At 42.7% G+C, this 20,079-nt stretch overlaps 1 protein-coding gene across 1 annotated transcript in view; it reads right to left on the bottom strand.

Annotated features, from left to right (window-relative positions):
* Nucleotides 1-20,079, bottom strand: part of PDZRN3 (PDZ domain containing ring finger 3) — a 130,321-nt gene that overhangs the window by 12,215 nt on the left and 98,027 nt on the right. Inside the window, exons 4-5 of the mRNA XM_053954089.1 lie at nucleotides 2,902-3,143; nucleotides 743-830 (exon numbers count right to left, since the gene is read on the bottom strand). Of these exons, the coding sequence (XP_053810064.1) occupies nucleotides 743-830; nucleotides 2,902-3,143 (330 nt within the window). The remainder of the gene's footprint in view (nucleotides 1-742; nucleotides 831-2,901; nucleotides 3,144-20,079) is intronic.

Raw genomic sequence — 20,079 nt, 5'->3', positions numbered from 1 at the left:
TATTTAGAGCTATTGGGATATTTTACTACTGTTTATTACAAATAATTAAAAACACTTCACTGGGCCAGTACTGCTTAAGTATCTTGCGGAGCCCCACAATTTCTGTGCCGTACCTTGAATGGTTGGGAGCAGGCTATTAAAATTAGGAATGAGGAAACTGAAGATGAACTTCTGATGGGATATACAAGCACTAAAACCAAAAGTGATTTTTTAAAATTTGGCAGGGAAAAGGGCTTGCATACTTTCATGACTGGTTCAACTTTTATTATCTGTAATTTCATATGTATACATATGTCACTTAAGTAATGAAAAAGGGAGAAACAGCTTAGTATAGTGGCAAATCTATCCTGGCCTTGTCTTGTAAACTTAACATACTTCAAAATTATATGATCAAGAACATCTGTTTCTCAGCCAGGAAATATTTAAGGGAAACTCACACATTTTTACTGTGGTTATGTGGAACAGGTCCTACCACTCAGCAGAGCCTTTCAGATTTTCAGAAAGCTTAAATCAGCACACTTACACAGAATTTAATTAAAGGAATCAATGACTTCATTATTTATGTTAATTTGTTAGCTGATGATCATCAGTGCCTGGCTCACAGTTGAATGGAGTGATAAAGGTATCAGCAGCTAGTGAACAATGTTATCACAAACATCTGCTTTGAAAACTCTTTCCACTTTATGCAATTCAAAGACCTTGAGGTGCATATGGAAATGAAAAAGTTACTCAGATTAAGTACCTCTAATTCCAACTCATCCCGGTCTATTTCTTGATGAATTCCTCCCATGTAGTCATTTGGGTCATAGTATTCATGCACGGATGGATGGCTGGAAAAAAAAAAGGTATTTCTTAGGACAGCACTCAGGACTTCAGTGGAACTTGTTAATGCATTCCAGGCTTGTAGGGGAGATGATGGAGTGACCCCCACACTGAGGAGCTGCATGTGGTTAATTCTATAAGCGACACCACTCACCCCAGTAAGTGTTTGAAATGAAAATTCCATGTATTGTAGGAGGACAGCCTGCTGCTTTTTACTGCTTGAGCTCTCCCACACTTGCACTGCCTTTACTTTGGAAGTTGTAAGCAGTGTAATGCTCTTGTGATCACCGTTTTCTGTGCTGGATTGTTTTATCTGCAGTGAAAGTAAACTCCCTTTAATTCTCTGTTAAGTAGATACATGGCTGAGACTATTTATCTAACAGCATCTGCTAATTGGCCAGGATAGTCAAGTTGTTGGAGGCAGGCGAGATTAATCTGAATGGAACTGGGAGAAATGAGAGGAAAACTAGGAAAAAATGACTCTGCTTTCACGGGCTGGGTGACAGCACAGCCAGAGAGCTGAGGGTGGCCCTGGCATGAGAAAGGCTGTGAGGGCCCAGAGGAAGGGCACTGCTGATCCAGCAGCTGGGGTTAATAATTAAGGAACAATGTGGAGCTGATAGGGCTAATGTGGAATAATGGATTGGAACCTAAATTACAGAATGATAAAATCATGGGACAGTTTGGGGTGGAAGGCACCTTAAGGAAAATCTCATTCCACCCTTGCCATGGGCAGGGACACCTTCCACTAGACCAGGTTGCTTCAACCTGTCTTGGGCACTTCCAGGGATGGGGCAGCCACAACTTCTCTGGGCAACCTGTGCCTCACCACCCTCACAGGGAAGAATTTTCTCCTAAATGATTCATCAGGAATGAATCTTTGCTGTTTTCTAAGTGCAGTTGGCAAGTCTGAGGTACTAAAAGCCCCTAGTGCAGATGAAGTTGGGAGGTGCAGTGTCGATCAAGGCCCTTGGAATAATCATGTCCAGCCTTTTGTCAAGTATTTCCACTAAATTGTGCTGCTGTGCTTGGATTTTGAGTGGGAATAGGTGGCTGGAACCACCCTCTGAGTATCAGCAGAGTCACGAGAGGAGCAGACACTGCCATGGAGTGGTCCTGGCTCAGAGTGTGAAGGTTGCTGTGCTCTGAAAGTCGCCCAGGGCAGTGCAGGATCAGCCAAACCCCATTTCCCAGGAGGGCAGGCAGGGATGTCTGGAGAGGGGCCCTGGGAGGGTGGGTGCACACCAGTCCTGCTCTCGCCACGTGCAGGATCGCCTCAAAACCAGGAATTGCTGTGGCTTGACCAGATCAGTCCCTCACACACAGCAACGGGGAGGGTCAGAATCCTTTCCATTCCCTGCTCCCTGTGGAGGTGCGTGGCAGGATGACAGGCAATCTGCAGGGGCTCCCCGGGGAGCTGTTTTCCTCTCCAACAGCATGCGAGGGCGGGGGGTGTGTGCGCCAGGAGATAATTGTCATTTGTATTTGTAAGTACAAAAGCATCAAATTACCATTAACAATAATTAAAATTTGATTCTAAAACATCCATGACAACACTGGTAAGTAATTCTAGTCCCAGAAAATAACTTATTCGAGTAACAGCGCTGCAGGGTTATAATAAAGTAATTAATACACTGGAACAGAATGTAGCAGCTCTTAGCATTACACAATTTATGGCAGCCATAAAAAATAAAGTTAAAACACAAGCAACCCAAAGAGGCAGTGAGAGGAATTACAAAATGCAATAACTTTATCCATCAAATGCCAGCAAAAAAAATGAGCTTTATGAGGCCATGTTGTGATTCAGTGGCATTACTCATGTGAGTAATGTCTCGCTAATGTGTAGGAAAAATGAAAATCCTGTGAGTTATGGCTCAGCGGTGGATGAATCCTGGCTGCTTCTGGGAGTACATGCTTACATGTTTCTGGGAGTACATGTTTATGGCTCAGTGGTGGATGAATCCTGGCTACTTTCTGGGAGGACATGTCTACCAGCGAGCGAGGTGAGGTGGCGAGCTCCTTCCAGCACACCACCTTACGGAACACAAGGATTTCTGAGGCTCACAAAGCATCACTTACTCTTCGGGCAGCAGGTAGGGGTCCAGCCCGGGGACGGGCGGGGTGGGCGAGCCCATCTTGCTGAGGGCCATGATGTGCTCGAAGGTGATGTCGGTCTGGGTGCCCACGTCCACCAGCTGCGGCTCGTGGGCCTTGGCGCGCGGGGCCCTCCGCAGCACCTGCACCACGATGGGCTCCTTGGCGGTTTTGAACGCCTCCACCGCCTGCTCGTGGGTGGCTTTGGATAAATCCTTCCCATTGACCTGCAGGAAGAAAGCAGCAAAGCTGTCAGGGACCCAGGCTCAGCTCCCAGCCATCCCAATGATGCCTTGAGTTTTAGCGTTCGTATTTTCCAGGTTCTGCACTGCATTGGTGCATATAACTCCAGACTTCATATTAAGCAGGTTATCTTCACAGCTCAGGCACACAGAACAATCCTTTTCCAGCCCCAGAACCAAGGACAGCGCTGCAGCTTCAGCCCAAAAAGTGCAAACAGCAGGGAATGGAGGAGAGCAACCTGGGAGGATGGGACTGCTCCACCTGGAGCTGGAATTGGACAATGAATCCCAATGTGGAAATGGACCAGAATTTATAAAAGTATAAAAACTCATGACACACTGTCCATCTTGGGTCCATTTTGGGCAGAACCACAGCCAGCCTCTTGTAGTGCCCAAGGTGCATCCTTTGAAGGCCTTTTAATAAATTCTTACTTTACTCTTTTAACTCTGTCCAGCCTCTGTTCTAGGTCAGCCTCTTTAGGCATCACCAAGGTGTGAGCAGCCAGTGCCAGGAACCATCCCCACCACCTTGTGCATTTCTCACTTCCCCTTTTTACTACAGTAACTTTACAAATCCTCTGCTCTGCCGTTTCTTTTGATAGATTTTACTGGGCTTGCTCTTTGAGGTGAAGTACAAACCAGCACCCCATTTGTTTCTTGCAGATTAGAAATCGCTCAGCCCTTGTTCAAACACAACAAGTTATTGATTCTCCTGGCATTTTTCTAGTTTTGGTTTGCTTTTTAGACTCTTCGCCTTTTTGCTGAACAAAACCAAAACTACAAAAGTATGTGTTTGTGTCTGATAAACAATTCTTTAGATGAAACATGATGGTAGCACTCAGTCACAGCAATAAAAAACTCTAAAATGGAGTAGTGGATATAAATAACAGGAGACATGCCAGGCCATGGAACTGGGGGGCTGAGCAGAGAATTCACACACTGCACTAAATACACACTAGAATCCACATTTAGTCACATAAAAGTGGGGCACCTGAACGACAACATTACTCAGCACAATAACTGAATTTAGCCCATACTTAACATATTGCCCAGGGCAAAGAGCTGGCTGATATAAAGAGGGTTAACTTGAGTGCAGAATAGATTGAAAAGGTTAAATTCCTGCTGAATTACCTTGTGCAACTAACACTTTTCCCCTGCTGTCATCTTGAGTTTGCCTTAGAGAGGTGATGACACCAGGATTTTTGTGAAGCCAGCTGAGAGGGGAAGGTGTTAGCATGACATTTACATCACACAAACACTTGCACTGCACATTGCTCCCAGTAATGCACAGCATGTAAAGTTTGGCCTGGTCAAATTAAATATCATTAACTCGCCCAATTGAGCAGATTACTTTAAAACAGTTTGTACAGCTGTAAAATTAGGTTCAGCGTAATGTTTTCTCTGGAAAAAGGAAATGCTGATTATGGTTTGAGTTTTATTATTTGCTGCAAATTAAACGTTGCACATTTTACTGTGTGCATCCTATTTTTTTTTTTTTGGTACAACAAAACCCAACAAGCAATCAAAACAAAAGAATCTAAATTGCAGTGTATAATGTTTTTCAGAAATGTGCTCAGAATATCTCTTGAGCAGAAAACTATTTATGAAGATCCTTTCTCCATCTTCATAGTAAAACCTGGTAAAACCCTGCAAAGGACAGATTTCCAGTTCATTCCCAAATGCTGTAATGAACCTGGATTACAGACAGTTTAGTACAGGCCTGCATTTTAATTTAGGTTCCTTAGGACACTTTTATTTCTGCACATCTATGGACTGGCATCCTCTTTGTGGTCTCCTATGCAATTGTTACATAAATAATCATAACTTCAAGGACAGGTTGATGTCATGCAGGGAACAGGCGGTAGTAGCTGCACTGTGTCATAAATTGTTACTACAGGAGTTATTTCCAAATAGTTTCCTGACTGTGTTGTCTGCAAGCTGATAATGCCACGAAGAAGAAAAGGTGCTGCACAGCCAGGAAGAAGGACATGGGACCAGATTTTAGAACTGGGGTGATGAGCCAGCTAAATTTTAATCTAAACCCTCTCCTGCTGCAGAGGGACCTGGTGTAGAAAAGGTTTGTGACTTTCTGGCATTCAGCTTTAAGTTGGTAAATTGATTACTCTACAAGCAGAATTATATTTGATGTGTATAGAATTTTAAAGGATGGGTTTGATAGGATGGCAATGACTGCAGTGAAATGGAAGCATAAATCACTGTACTGCTGTTGTTATGGGTTTCTTGACCCACTCCAAAGATATGGTTGGGGATTTTGTCTTTAAGAGTTAATATTTCTATGAGCTGTGGCAGCACCCACATCGTGTTAGGCAAACTATCCTCTGGACAGTAGCTGTCCACATGATGAATGGTTTTGGGGTCAGTCTGTGGATCCCTTACAAGAGATGATTCCTAAACCCCAGCTGAGTGGAATCCTTTTAGCTCTGCAGGTTCCTGTTCTGATCAGCAGCCTTGGCCACTGTGGTGATGCTGATCTATGAGACGTGGTCAGAACTGCCCTAACAAATGATGAAAGAGCACACAATGACACAAAAATACGCTTAAAAGTGCTTTACAGCAGGGAATTATATTTCTGAATCTGGTTCCTAAAAAACCTGCCATAATATGTGGTAAATACTGAGCAGTGAATAGTTTGTAATTACTTTTTATTGAAGCATTTTTTTTAAGCATTTCCCATCTCAGCACACCAATAATACAATTTTCCATTACAGGATGGCAGTGCTAAATATTTGGATAATAACAAGCAGTAATTCACCAGTCTGCTTATGCATAACAGAGATAAATTGCTTTTTAGTCTAGAAAAAGTAGCAGGTATTGGTATTTTATTTTTAGCAGCACAAAAATGATGCAGAAGAGAAATATACTGGGATGATCTCAATGGGCTGATTTCTGGTGTCTGTGTTGAGTCAGTACTTGTGGCTAATCCTGATTCTAGCAAATAGGTGATACTAATATGCTTAGTTTCTATCTGGAAAATTTGTAACAATTGACAAATATTTATTCCTAGTGCTTAAAAACCAATAAATACATAATAAAATAAATAAATTACTAAATCTGTATAGATTTGCTTTGTTAAAAAGAAAGGGGCTTTATATTCCTGGACTTTATTCCTAATGCTGCTGAATTGTGCTCAGCAATTTCTTTCCTTATAAACAGTTACGTCTGAAATAACACAGAAAAAAAATCCACGCACATGAACGCTTCAGAAGACTGCCAAAAACGACAAATATGCATAATTTCTGAGGAACATGCCATGTGACAGAGACAATGTGATCTTTCATGGCACAAAGGATGGATAAATTAACTTGTCTGAAAGGGTGAAATGCTTAGCTTTTGGACCTTCTTAGCATTGGAAATATACTGAATATGGAGAAAGCTGCAGATAAAATGCAATGACTGGAGTTAAACAGAGCTGAGTGGACTTGGGTGGAATTTGTGGTGCAGCCAGATAGTGGGTTTAGCCTCTGCTTGAGGCAGGGACACAAATACTCTGTATTAACAGCAGACAGTAAATAAGGAAGGCATACTTGATTTTTTTTTTAAATATAAGCTATGCAATGATTATGAAATAGAATAGCATTTACAGTATTTTATTTTATAGCATGTACTGTATGTTCTTCTGCACTAAAGTAGGCTGGAGAGAGGACCAAGAAATCTAAAGAGGCAGCAAGAAATCTGTAGATAAAGATGGCATAATCCTGTCTGGGAGGTCTGTGTCTCCTGGAAGTTTTAATACTTGGAATGAAAATCAAATAGTCACTTGAGCTTGATTTGATGCTCACTGGAGTCAAGAGGTGTTTTGCTTTTGCAGTGCCTCAGCTCAGGCTCTGACTGAGAGAGGACATTAACAGCAAATCAAGAAGTTATGAAGGTGAGTGTGCCATCACCATTCCATGGCCAAACTGAGATAATGGAAAGGAAAATGCTGCCATGGTCAATTAAGGTGAAAGTGATGTATATTTGTAATTGAGAAAAAGAGAGATGACACCCAAAGGCAGAACAGGGGAAGCCATGGCACAAATCCATACAGGTGACCCCAGCAAACAAACAGAAGAAAACAATGTCTTAAACTCTCATTTTGGTCATGGAGCTCTCATTAATTCCTATACCCAAGAAGTAAATGGTCAGAAAAATAAACAGGAATTAAAATAAACACAAAAATAAACATGAAAAGAAGAATGGAAAAATCTAGTATGCTGCATCTGGCCCCAAATGGAAGCAGCAGAACTTCACTGAGGAACCCTAAACATCAGGTGGAATTGCTGAGGTGTGAATACAGCAAATACTTGCGTAGAGTTTGAGATCAGACTCCTCAGAGCCATGCAAAAAAACTTTTGAGTGCTACCATGGAGATAAAAGGGTAAAAACAGGCAGTAGGATCTTGGAGGGTGTAGGGTTGGCAAGACCCAAATGCATTCCTGAGTCTGTTTTCAAACCTCTCTCAGCTGGTAGCTACATATTAAGTAGAAAAAACAAATAAATCAGTGATGATTTGTGAGTAGTGATGTTCTCAACAAGGAGAAAAGAAAAAAAAAAAAAACCAGGAAAACCCCTGATATTTCTTTATGCTTGTGAAGAATTTGTTCTACCTCACTAGGAGATAGCTTTCCATATAATTTTCCAGTGCTGTGAGTGTGTAATATACACTGTGGATTTGATCTACATTGGCTTCTCTCTGCTGGAGCTGTGCAAGGCATTTGGCATCCCTCCTGTTGAAATCTCCTCCTTCTATTAATTCCAGGTATGCCACAGTGAAATACCTTTTACAAGGACAGATTTTCTCACGTTTTTATATTTACTTATGTGCTTTTACTTTAACAATTGTTCTACTGAGAGGTTTGGGATCTTCCAGCAGGTTCCTGAGCCAAGTGCCACTGTTTAGATGCTAATTTCCTGAGGTCACAATTGGCACAGGGTGCAGAGGCTGGAGCCTTCCAGCCTTCCCACTGTGAGGGCAAGGCTGGGCCTCCTGTGCAAGGCAATGGGAATTTGCAGCCAAGGCTGGGATGACAGAATTGTTCTCTGTTACTAGAAAACACATTTTTATTTTTGCCTGAGGTATGGGGCAGGATAGGACACGGTTGTGCTATTACAGAAATGCCATTTTATCAATAGCTGCTGTTTAATTATTGAGCAAGGTAAGTGATTTACATGCTTTATCTCTCTGGGTGGGAAGAGAAGACTAATTAATTGCCACTTTTTAATGGCAGGCATAAATTAGAGGCCTTCAGGTATATCAAAATATGTCACTTGTTTATAAGTGGACAGAACTTCCTCCTGGTTGCCACCAATTCTGATTTTCTTTTCCTTTTGACACACTGCTGGAAACCCCAGCAGTGGTGGTTTCTCTTTTCCTGTGAGAGCAGAATTAACACACCTGGGTTCTCTACAAATCCAAAGGATGTTCCTGGAGCTCATTCCCAGTTTCCCACTTGCAGCCACGGCAGGGGCACACACAGGAGCCCTGGGAGGGGACATTGGGACAGGGCTGTGGCAGGAAAGGGCTGGCAGAAGAGGAGGTGGGGAGGATGCTCAGGGAATGGAGGAGTTCAGCACTCAGGCATGAGCAAACATCATCTGCAACAGCACAGATGAAGTGACTTCAGGCACCGGTGGAAGTAGTTACTGAAAGGTTGAGAAAGCCACAAGATCCCTGTGCAGAACAGCTCAGTTGTAATTATTTTGCATTTTATTTTTGAAGCAATAGTGTGTAACGTTGTGTTCTGGATGCTGGGAGCACAGAGCAGAAACCAGACGGGTTTCAGTAAATTATTTTTTCCCATTAATTTAGACTGATTTCCGTGGGTTTAATGCCATGAATGACAAACATTTGTATGCATTGTACAGCTTGTTGGCTCTTCTACGCCTCACAAATGTCACAGAGAAAAAAACTTTTTTGCCTAAGAATGAGTAAGCAGCTTTTCTTTGTAGAAATTCATGCAAATCCTTGGGAAGTGCACTATAAAAATGCTAGTTCTGTTAGACTACAGATGCCTGTGCTCCATTTAAAATGCTCTTTATGGTCTGATTCACTTCTTTAGCAAGTTCTTAAGGAGTCTGCATGCTAAGAAAAAGCAGCACAACTTTAAAGATTTTTATAGAAGCAAGAGCAGCAAAAAGCCTATTTTATACCCCCCCTCTTCTTCAGGAATTGGAGAAAAAAGGTTCAAAATACAGGTTAATTCTTCTTGCAGATCCATCTAATCCCTCTTTTATTTCCCTCATATGGACAGTCTCCCTCCTTTTGAAAACCCCAGAACTATATTGTTTACTAATAGACTGTTTCCATGTGTGTGCATTTCCCTTCTGCCTTGCGAGCCATCCATGACAAAACAGCTCAGACCAAGGAAAAATTCTTTTCCTTAAGAGCACAGAATACATTTGTTCTCCAAACCGTTAACTTGCAAATGGAACATCTTGGGAAAAAGAGCCTGGAAATAAAGGAATTTTTATTTTGCTAGCAATTAGCACATTTAGGTATTACCAAGGCAGTGCCAGCACTGTCTGTAGCATACTAAGATGCTCTTGGTTGGGTTCTCAGGCTCTGCTCCTGTGGATCACTACTCAAAATAAAACCACAGGGAATATTATCATTTGCTTCAATGAAAACACAGAGCAATGCTGGGGCTTCTGAGACCCTTGGACTTTCACTAGAAGCAAAGTTTACTTGGAGCCCTTTTTCTCTTAAATATGCATTAATCGTGTAGAATGACTTTGTACCAGGGCAGAAATGCTTTTCCTCATTTTTTTACAGTGATCTTTTGTCTGTCTTTTCATGGCTTAATAACCCAGGTCCACCTAGAACACAGCCAGAAGTTTAGAGGCCTCCCCTTTTCATGCCTCTCTCTGCCATTTCTGCAGCGTGCCCCAGAGGGGGCCAATCAATGAGATCTCTGAGTGAGCTACAAATGAGCCATAAATAACCATGAATTACTAATGACTGGATTCAGCAAGTGTAATTACCCGTTTTCTCACATCCTCTGCTTTGTCCATCTCTAGCACTGCACCTCCAGTGTGGCTCCTTGGGAAATGCTCATGTGCTTTTCCCAAGAGGCAAAAATCTATGTCTACGTGTTCATCTAGTGGAGCAAATTACAGATTTTTATGAATGACAACTTTCAAAAAGCTGTGTATCCTATATTTATGTTTAAAATAACACACAATGAGAGTGAACAGCATGAAAAAGTCATAACCCTTTTAGCTGTGGGTGCAATGTTACGTGGATTCAAGCTGAATTTGAGTAGCATAAGAAACAATTCTTGTCCTGAATCAGACCAAAGGCCCCTGCAGAGCAGCACCTTTCTCCCACAGAAAAAAGGGAATGGTCAAAGACTAAGATTTGGAGGGAGCTTTCCCCTTCCAGCACTCACAGCTTGGTAAGGCAATATTTATCACCATACCTCAGCTAAAATCAGAGTAGTACAAGTTTCTGGTGTACAGACCAGCACTTCACATAATGCTGATATCATTTTGGCAGCATATCAGACTGTGCAAGCACACAGCAAAAGGCAGTGCTGCCTCTGGAGACCTGCTCCAGGCAAACAGACAGAAGGGATCTCTACAGAAGAGGGAACACAGAGCAAGTGAGTGATCTGCCTGAGGTCACAGGAGGGCACAGCACAACTCACACCTCCCATCCCACCACCCAGGCACTGTGCTTAAGATCATGCTGATTCCCAGCACCCCGTTTTCACACTGCTGCTCGTTGTTTGTAGCTTTTCAGTCCATCTTCCCACTCCCTCCCCTCTTCCACAAATGCCTCGGTGATGCAGGATAGGGAAAGAGGAATTTTGGACAGTTCTGAAGATCACCTGTGTTGAAGAGAGTTATTGAAGCTGGTTCCAAGAAAAGATGGAAAGAACACCTGGTGCTGTTCTGTGGGAACGCAGTGACAGACCCCAGAGGGTTTCTCAGCCCTGCTGCTTCAGGAGATTTGTCACCTTGGGCCTTCCACAGGCAGAGCTGAAGTGGCTGAAGAACATGAACCTCAGAAGGGAGTCCCACCACCACCTCCCTCCGTGCTGCCACGGCCCTGAGTTCTCACAGTGTGACATTGACAAAAACACCTTCATTTTCCTTTCTTTGCCTTTGGCTAGAACTGATGGCAGTTACACAGATTTATTGGGTCAGATGCAAGAGCTTCTGCTGAACTCTCAAGCACCAAGGCCAAATTTAAAAGTTCTTATCAGCTGTGATCTCCCGACACATGAATGATTGCTCTCTCTAAAATGTTCAGTTTTCACTTTGCAAGAATGTACAGAATATCGTTAGAAGTTGCAAAAAAACCCTCTAGTTGCACTTCTGTGTGTAGTCTTTGTTATTATTTGGGATAATTTTGATATATTAGTGCCCAGTCCCTATGCCAGTGGACAGCATGTTCAATCACCTCTGTGTCCCTACCCAGGATTATCCCTGGATGGACACAAGGAAGAAAACTGCCCTGATTCTAACCATTTGTGTTTTGGATGATGGCATCTGGCTTTTTGCCTGAAGATATTCCATATTAATAGGAAGTTTTTCTTCAATTGTCACTGCTTGAATTAGTGAGTATTGTAATATTTAATGTTTATGTATATTTGATATTATTTATTCTGCCCCTCTCTTGTCAAATCCCGCACTTGTGCCCAAGTTCCAGCTGGATTTGCTTCCCTTTACCCAACAAATCTGTGCAAGGACCAATCCCAGTGTTCATGTAACTGTAGAGTTGTCCTGTCCCAGTGAAAATGAAGCCTGACCTTTTGTTCCATTATTAATGTACACAACAAAACACATTTATTGAATCTGCACTTTTTCATTACTCCATATGTTTCCTTTTTTCCCAGCCCATGTCTGACATGTGACAGTAGAGCAGAGTGACTGTCCCTGGTGCCCTCTCCCTTGTGACTTCTTGCCACCTGCTTTGTAGCATTAAACAGATGTGTAAGTGTAAAGCATCACAAAACTCATCCCTTCAATCATTCATCATTTAAAAAAAAATCCTAATAAATCCATGCTGTGGCTGAGCATTTTATCTGCCCACTGTAAAGATGAAAGGCACTGTAGATTTCAGGAAGATTATGCAGCACTGAGACATTTCACGTGCAAAGTAGGTCAAATTAGGTATTTCTATCACAGGTGACCATTAGGCATTTGTTTATTTCATATCAGATCTTGTTTATGTTCCTTTAATGGCCAAAATATCCCTCTAAACCTCACAATAAAGAATATCTTCCAGAGAAATCCTAACAGAGGCACTGCATTATTCATCATCAAGTGAAGAGGAAAATTTCAATTGCCAGTTTCTGGTAAATGTCTAATTAAGAAAGGGGACTTGTGAGCCACAGACAGGCGCCACGATCATTAAAGGGCAGTTTTCTGAAGATTATGAGTCTCCAGTCTGTCAAGCAGAGTTTTTCTACAGCTGAACTAATTCTGCAGTAGAAAACCCTGTCTAGAACAAAGCCCTTGGAATTAACATCTTGTTTAAGCAAACACATGACTACTTTGAAGTAAGTGTGATAGGTTCACAACTGTTATTGAGGTCGAGTTTAATGGTAGTGAAGTGACAGAATCAAACTTCAGCACTAGTTTTAATTTCAGCTGCAGCACAGGCTGCACACACAGAGCACTTGAAGCCATACACTGTATTTCAAGTAGAGCAATTCCCTATAATTGGCACCACCACTTTGGTCTTAACATGGAAAACTAAAGAAATGTAGAGCAACTAATTCTCTGGCTGCCCAATTAAATTTGAGGGTGTGAAAAGCATATGTACAGAGGCAATTATTTCTGTTTCCCAAATCTTACCATTTTGATTAGGTTTTTTTTTTTTTTTTTGAGCTGAATGTTTATTTTGGCAAGCTTCACTCTGGCCCTGCTTTAGGATAACATTGCTCAGTAGGTTTAAGTCTAGTTAGGCTGTTTCCTTGAATTAGGCTTTCTTACTGATTGATTACTTTGGTCTCATTTTCTCAAGTCTGAACGTGCAAATGGAATTCTGATGCAAGGGGACCTGCACTGGTGATTAGCTCAGTGCAGCAGGTTTGTGTGGGAGTTCTGCTGGAGAACAGCACCCTGCAAGCAATGCCACTGGAAGCTGCCAGTGGAAAACAGTCTTGGCTTGTTCCTCATCACTGCTGACCTCTCATTAGCGCAGAATTTGTCTCTGACCTTGGTGCTTATATAACCTTGGCCACAGAGCACCTCAGTCTGGTTTAAAATGCAAATCCAGCGTGCCCACTATTGTTTTTTACCAGCGCTGCCATTTTTCCGTGTCTCAGGGACGTGCCAGGCCGGGAGCATGTGAGTGAGGCTTTCAAGTTTCCGACACGCTGCAGGATCATGGCAACAACTGTTTATTTATATGTGAACTTTAGTATTTGTGAGGGGTGCCAGCTCAACAACCATGGAGCAGAATCTCCTGACCTCAGCTCAGCTGAACCAAGGGCAGTGGCAATGTGAGCTTGTTTCCTGCCAGCCTGTCCTTAGCCTGGAGGAAGGGGCTGGGCTCTGTGCTCACTTATCCCAGGGTTTCTCAGCTACAAGCACCAGTTTAGATGGGCTGTTCTTATGGTTTCTTCCCACTGGGTCAACTCCATCATCCTAAATCCCAGGGAACAGTTTTGAGCACTGCCCATGCAAGTTGAGAGTCATCTGCGATTTAAAATTCTTTACTGACATCCTTGGAAATTCTTCCAGTGGAAGGTGTCCCTGCCCCTGGCAGTGGGGTTGGAATTACAGGATCTTTAAGGTGCCTTCCAATCCAAACCATTCTGTGATGCTGTGAGGATTCTGTAAAACACTGTGTCCATTTAGGAAATGATTTCACTCTGTGTTTACCTTCCATATTGTGGGCAATGTGTACTTACTGTGAAAAAGGTACTGAGAAAGTTCCTTAAATTGCAGGCTTAAACTTTATTTACTCTATTTTGCACTTTCAAAACCTCTATCTCAGATGACTCATTCTTCTGTAAGTTTCCTCCAATGCAGTTTACTTTTTGGTCCCTCAGGAATTTTCATACAAAGGGAAAAGCCCTTATTTGTGTTATTGTTTGGGTAGGAGTTGATGACATTGACAAAAGCACATCAGAAACCTGGTGTTAAACACCCTCCCAATTTTCTGGTTTTCTTTCCCCCCCCCCTTCTCCTTCCATTTTCAAAACTTTTACTACCTTCTGAAGAAGACTTCCATTTAACCAGACACCCAAACATCTAATAGTGCATATTAGTTCATTTAATACGCTGTATTCAGCTGGGGAAGCAAACCTTGGGACACATCTAAGATGGGATATGCACCCCATTGCTGCTCCTCAGTGCTGACACTGCTCTGCATCAAGCTGCCACAGCCCCCTTTGTATTTGTAGCACAAAGCATTGATATGCACAGCTACAACAGTCTCTAATGACGAGGTGTTTTAATTTGGTTTTTATTATGTGATTAAAGGTACAATAAGGTAAGTGCTCAACAAGAGGGAAGACCATTGTTCTGCATCATTAAGCTCACAGCAGCCCAAAAAGAAATTGTAGGCAATGTGCCAAAGCCCTTAATGAAGAGGATCTCTTTGAATTATCTATGGATGAGGAAGGGATAAAGCCTGAGCCCTGGTATATTTGATCCTCTTTGTGCTCACTGTTAGAGGACTTACAGAGCCAGCCGTTCTGGACCTTCTGGAATTGTAATTTGTGGAAGCATTATTTTCCCAGCCACACTAAAGCTCTTGGCCTGATAGAGAAAGTGCAGTTATGTACTATTATTAATTCCTTCAAGTGTCTTCTGAATTCCTACATCTTGGAGTCATGAACTTTAAAAAAATAAGGCTAAGGAGATTTATTTGTAATGATGCTCAATATTCCCTAAAACCAAGTTATGCAAATTTTGTCCAACTGAGATTTCTTAAATAGCAATGCCTTCTTATCACATGATATTAGGGTTACATGGATGACACAAAAAACCACTGTAACAGACATTTTCTACTGTTGGAAGATTTTGAAACTTTTATCTTCTATATTCTATAATTTTAAATGGCAGTGATCCTTCACCTCCCTCACCATTAAATTTTAAGTGATTGCTCTTGTGTGTAGGTTACATGAGGATGTATTTTTATAGTTGTAGGGACATATAATTATCTGGATGTGCTCCATAAGCTATAGAATTCCCTCCCTCCTATCTTGCGAAAGAGAGAAATCAAAGTAGACCCCTGTTAAAATAATTTTGCACAGTTATTTATATGCTAGAATAATCAGGGATTATAGTCTTAAACAATTCAGGTTTTGCTATGTTAGAAATCCCAGTTTTACAGGATTACATGCACTTTTCACTTCTGTGGAAACTCCTCAGTTTCCAACAGTGTTTCCCAAAAGACTTCCACACTTAATGAGGAACACTGGGCACTCACACAGGCTGCAGCACTTTGCAGGTTGGCAGAATCCTAAAACCAAACTCCTGCCAGGGATCTGCACCTGCAGCCAGCACTGGATAGTTCAGTCATCTCAGATATCAGCAGGAACTGTTCCTGGGACTGATTTTAGGACATGTATTTAAAGAATGCTGTCCTGCATCTGTTGGGAGATGTCAGTAAGCTGCAAAGGTTCTCTGCCACCTTTCCTCCACCACAAAAATTGAGCAAGCCCCTGAGCAGTCACAACGTTGGTGACTGGGTGCTGTCTCAGTCTGTCCTGGTTGTTGCACTCCTGAACGTGACTCACTGACAGTCCCCAAACCCGGACTGCACGAAAACTTGGCAGGACATGGAATTATTCCCACAGCCACTGCTGTATCCGAGCAGAGCGTTCACACAAACCTTACCTGGCCCCAGGTGTGCTGCTGCAGGCAGCGCCTGCAACTGCTTCTCAGTTCAGAGCACTGGCCGAAAAATCTGATTGCCTCCCTCTAAAATTCCTCCCCCCATCACATGCACAGCAGCTTAGCAAGTGGAAGTGTGCTGGTATAAATAGAAATGACAGTCAACATGTCTTTCTATTTGCTCCCACAGGTTTTTTTTTACTCCGCAAAGCGTCAGCGTCCTTTGGGTGAGCGAGCGAGGATTAGATCACAACTACGTGGTTAAAATTTAATCACTTCCCCACTAGCATAACACACAGACTGCATCTTTTATTCACTTTGTTGTCAGTGACATCAGTATCTGGGATCAGCTGCAGGTGGGAAGGCAGCAGGATACGGGATTGCTGAGCAATTCCCTCTGCCGGCAGCACGGAGCAGCGCTGGGAATGTCACCCAGCAATTGTCACTTCTCCTAAACCACCTCAGGAATGGCGAGGGGGGAAAGGTACAGCTCGAGGGATCTGGGTAGTGTCTGTCCACCCCGAGTCCTTGTAGAGGCAATCCAATCCACCTTCTCAGTACGGACTATGAGGGTATAGATCTGTGAATATTTCCAGGGAGATCTGCAGGAACACATCCTGATAAAACCTGGCCATCACTTTGCAGGGCTCCATCCCCCTGCCTCAGTCCAAACTTGTACTGTAGATGTAACAGAGTAAGGAATTTCAGAGGCACGCAGAAGGAAAAGCAGAAACACAAAATAAAATCTTTGCCACAGAGGTTGATGTGTTAATACATCCACAGAAAACTTCTCAGGTTCATGTAAGTAATTTGGTATATAAAGATCTGTAGGGCAGTAGTTGTAATCTGGTGTCAAATCTGTTTGTTAGCTGGTGTTTTTACACAGCAAGGTGCAACACCTACCACAGCTAGCTACAAACTCTCAATGACAGGCACTTACAGACCAGACTGAGCACCAGTGAACGCACTGCACACAAAAAAGTGGCTCCAGGTACTTGAAAACAGGTACAAAACCTTCCTCATGCACTTGTGCAAGGAGTGTGTGACCAAGCCATGATCCTTGGCAAGGAACTTAACCTAACCTACACTGGAGAAATAAACAGTCTTATTTTGTGATTAAAGTTTTGTGAAACATTTTATGTATAATAGCTATATCTAAATATCTGATGTTCTGCACATGTGAATGGGAAGATACAGGCTAAAAACATAATCATTATCACACAGATTTCAAACAAGGCAAACTCGCTTTCATTTCCATTTCCTGATATTCCAGCTTCCCTACCCTTAACAGCAGCCACAAACCTAAAAGAGAACACTTGCTTTTAGAAAAGAAATCCAATTCTTTACCTGACAAACTTCATACAGTAACTTGTACTGCTCTTCTGGCTTCTGCAGAGTGCACAAACTGCATCCCATGTTTAAATTCAAGCGGCAGAAAGGATCCTCCTCGTTGCCCCGAGCAGCCAGCGCGCACCCAGGTGGGGCTGGCCCCGCAGGTGAGGCGGCGGCACCGGCGGTGGCAGCGCCGCGGAGCTCTGCCCGTCCCCGGCTCGCAGCTCCCTCCCTCTGCCTCTCGCGGAGCCCAGGCACGGCTATATACCGCCACTCATGCATATTAATCAGCCCTCATTGACTATTCATAACAGGCAGTGATACACACGCTATAATTGCCAGCTATGACAGCTGAAATTTCTCTAATTAACAGGCAAGTGCTTCAGTAGCAGGCATAATAAAGGACACTAACAATTTTGTAAACCATTTTGTAGCAATTACAAACAAACACGACTGCGTTTTACTACGGTCCCTCAGGATAATTCTTCCCACATTTCAGCAGGCTGGGAGCAGGGTTTAAGCGTAAGGCACAGTGAAATGAGTGCCGTGGTACAGAACTCAGCCAGGGTGAAGTTGAATATGCTCAGCAGCATTTATTTCCCTCCTGGACTGTGGTGCTATTTGAGAGCCTCGGTTTTACAGCAGCAGCTGACTGAACTGGATGTTTAACAAGCACAACAGAGAAAGGCATCTCTGTCCCTGAAAGCCTCCACAGCCTCAGGACCTGGCTGCAAAGCAAAGAAGATATATGTGAATGAATGTGGATTTAGGGGGGGGAAAAAAACCAACAAAAAAGTGTCTTGTATTAATATAGATTAGCTTTAGATTAATGTGTATTCCAAGTGAAAAATGGCCATTTATGCTACTGACTCCCATTGTGTATTTGAGTGGTGTAAATGACAGCTTCACATATTATCTGTGATATTAAAAATATAAACTTTATGAGATTATAAAAATACGTACAATAAAATCAGTATGGCGTTTATGAGTACTCAGCATTTGAGAGCGTAGATCTGCATTAAACCTGTACCACAGATGTAAAGGATAAGGCAGCAGTGAACTGCCCAATGAGCTAGAAAAGTACTCGTAACTCACAGGCTTTATGGATATTTTCCAGTCTGTGAGAAGCACTACCTTTTGCTGGGAGTGTGGATCGACCGTCATTTTCCCAGTTGTTTAAGCATTCAGAAGGGGCTGCATTTTTATAACCTCATTGCAACTCATTCTGCCATAAAGAAGATGACAGAGCAGCCAGGAGTGAGACCAAGGGTGTCATTCCCACAGGAATTGCAGGGAGAGCCTGGATGGATCCTGGCCATGGTTATTGAACTGGTTTTCACTATTTGCTCAGCAAGTTTCTGTGGATCACAAGGGAAATGTTGTGCAAGGACCATCTTTCCTGTCCCAACCCTGCACACAGGTGCTTGCTGTAGGGATCCTGTGGAATACTCAGCTCTTGCTACAATGGCACTGACTCACAGTTTGCATTAAAATGTTCATTGCTGCAATGCAGCTCATGCTTTAGTACAACTTTACTGAACTGAAACTGACAAGAAGGGGTCCCTTAATTCTGAGACTTTATTTTGGTAGCAAAATTTGTCTGCCTACAGAAAGAAACAAAGAACAGAAAGAAAGGAGACCTCGTTTCAGTCGTGTCCAGCATCAGGACAAGGGACAATGGGCACAAATTGAAACACAGCAAGTTCTATCTGAATATGAGAAAAAACTTCTTTTTTTGTGAGGGTGGCAGAGCCCTGGAACAGCTGTTCAGAGATGCTGTGGGGTCTCCTTCCCTGGGGTCATTCAAAACCCACCTGGACATCATCCTGTGCAACCTGGTGTGGATGACCCTGCCGTGGCAGGGGGGTTGGACTGGATGATCTCCAGGGGTCCCTGCCAATCCCAGCAGTGACAAACCCCTGCCAAACACCCACAGCAAGCAGGGACTTCATCCCTGAGCTGTGACTGTGCTGTTTCCCTGTTGAGAGAAGTGCTGCCATGGTGGCAGAAGTTGCAAGGTTGGAGCAAGGCAGAGGCAGCCTGGATGTTACTGCTGCCCTCAAGGAATGATTCAGGCTGTCCCTGGTCAGATATGCCACTCAAATACTGCAGCTTTTCCAAAGCTGGTTGACAGCCAGTGACTGTGGATCTTGAACAACTGGAAAATGCTTGCACGAGGGGACTAGTGTTCCCTAAAAGCAGAAAAAGATTATGATGATGATAAGTGAATTAAATAAAAAAACCTCAGACTCTATGGAAATTGTAAAAAAGTTTGTGGCTTTGATTCGATAATTTTTTGGTTATGTAATTTGATTAAGCAACTTAAGGTAAAGCTTCCAAAAATGTTGTCTGTGATTTTGGTTTTCTTCTTAAATGCAATTAAGTTTCTTCTCAAATACTAGATGCCATTTAAATAAATGTTAGTGTTCTGTTCAGGTGGCTGAGGTCAGTCAGGATTTTTTCCTTTTTTTTTTTTTTTTTTTTTTTTTTAGGAATAGCACGCAGCTGGATCTGCTTAGAAATAAACCAGAAACATGTGGGATATTTAATTTCCAGTTTCAACGGAAACACACCTATTTGTTATTTCCCTATAGCAACGTGATAGACTGCAGGAGATAACGTTTCATCTGATTCAGAGAGATAATCCCTAAGTCAGGCCAGGAGAATAAGCCCAGCAGAAGACTTGTTTTGATGTGTGAGTGGAGGGTCCCATAAATGTGATGTTTGGGATTCTCCAGCTGCCATGGCCCCTGGTAAATGAGCTGCTCCTGGAGCCAGGCCAGTGCTCATC

Source organism: Vidua chalybeata, chromosome 12 (assembly GCF_026979565.1).
Source record: "Vidua chalybeata isolate OUT-0048 chromosome 12, bVidCha1 merged haplotype, whole genome shotgun sequence".
In the NCBI taxonomy this organism is placed as follows: Eukaryota; Metazoa; Chordata; class Aves; order Passeriformes; family Viduidae; genus Vidua; species Vidua chalybeata.
Note: the sequence above shows the minus strand (reverse complement) of the source record. Positions and strands in the feature narration are given on the sequence as shown.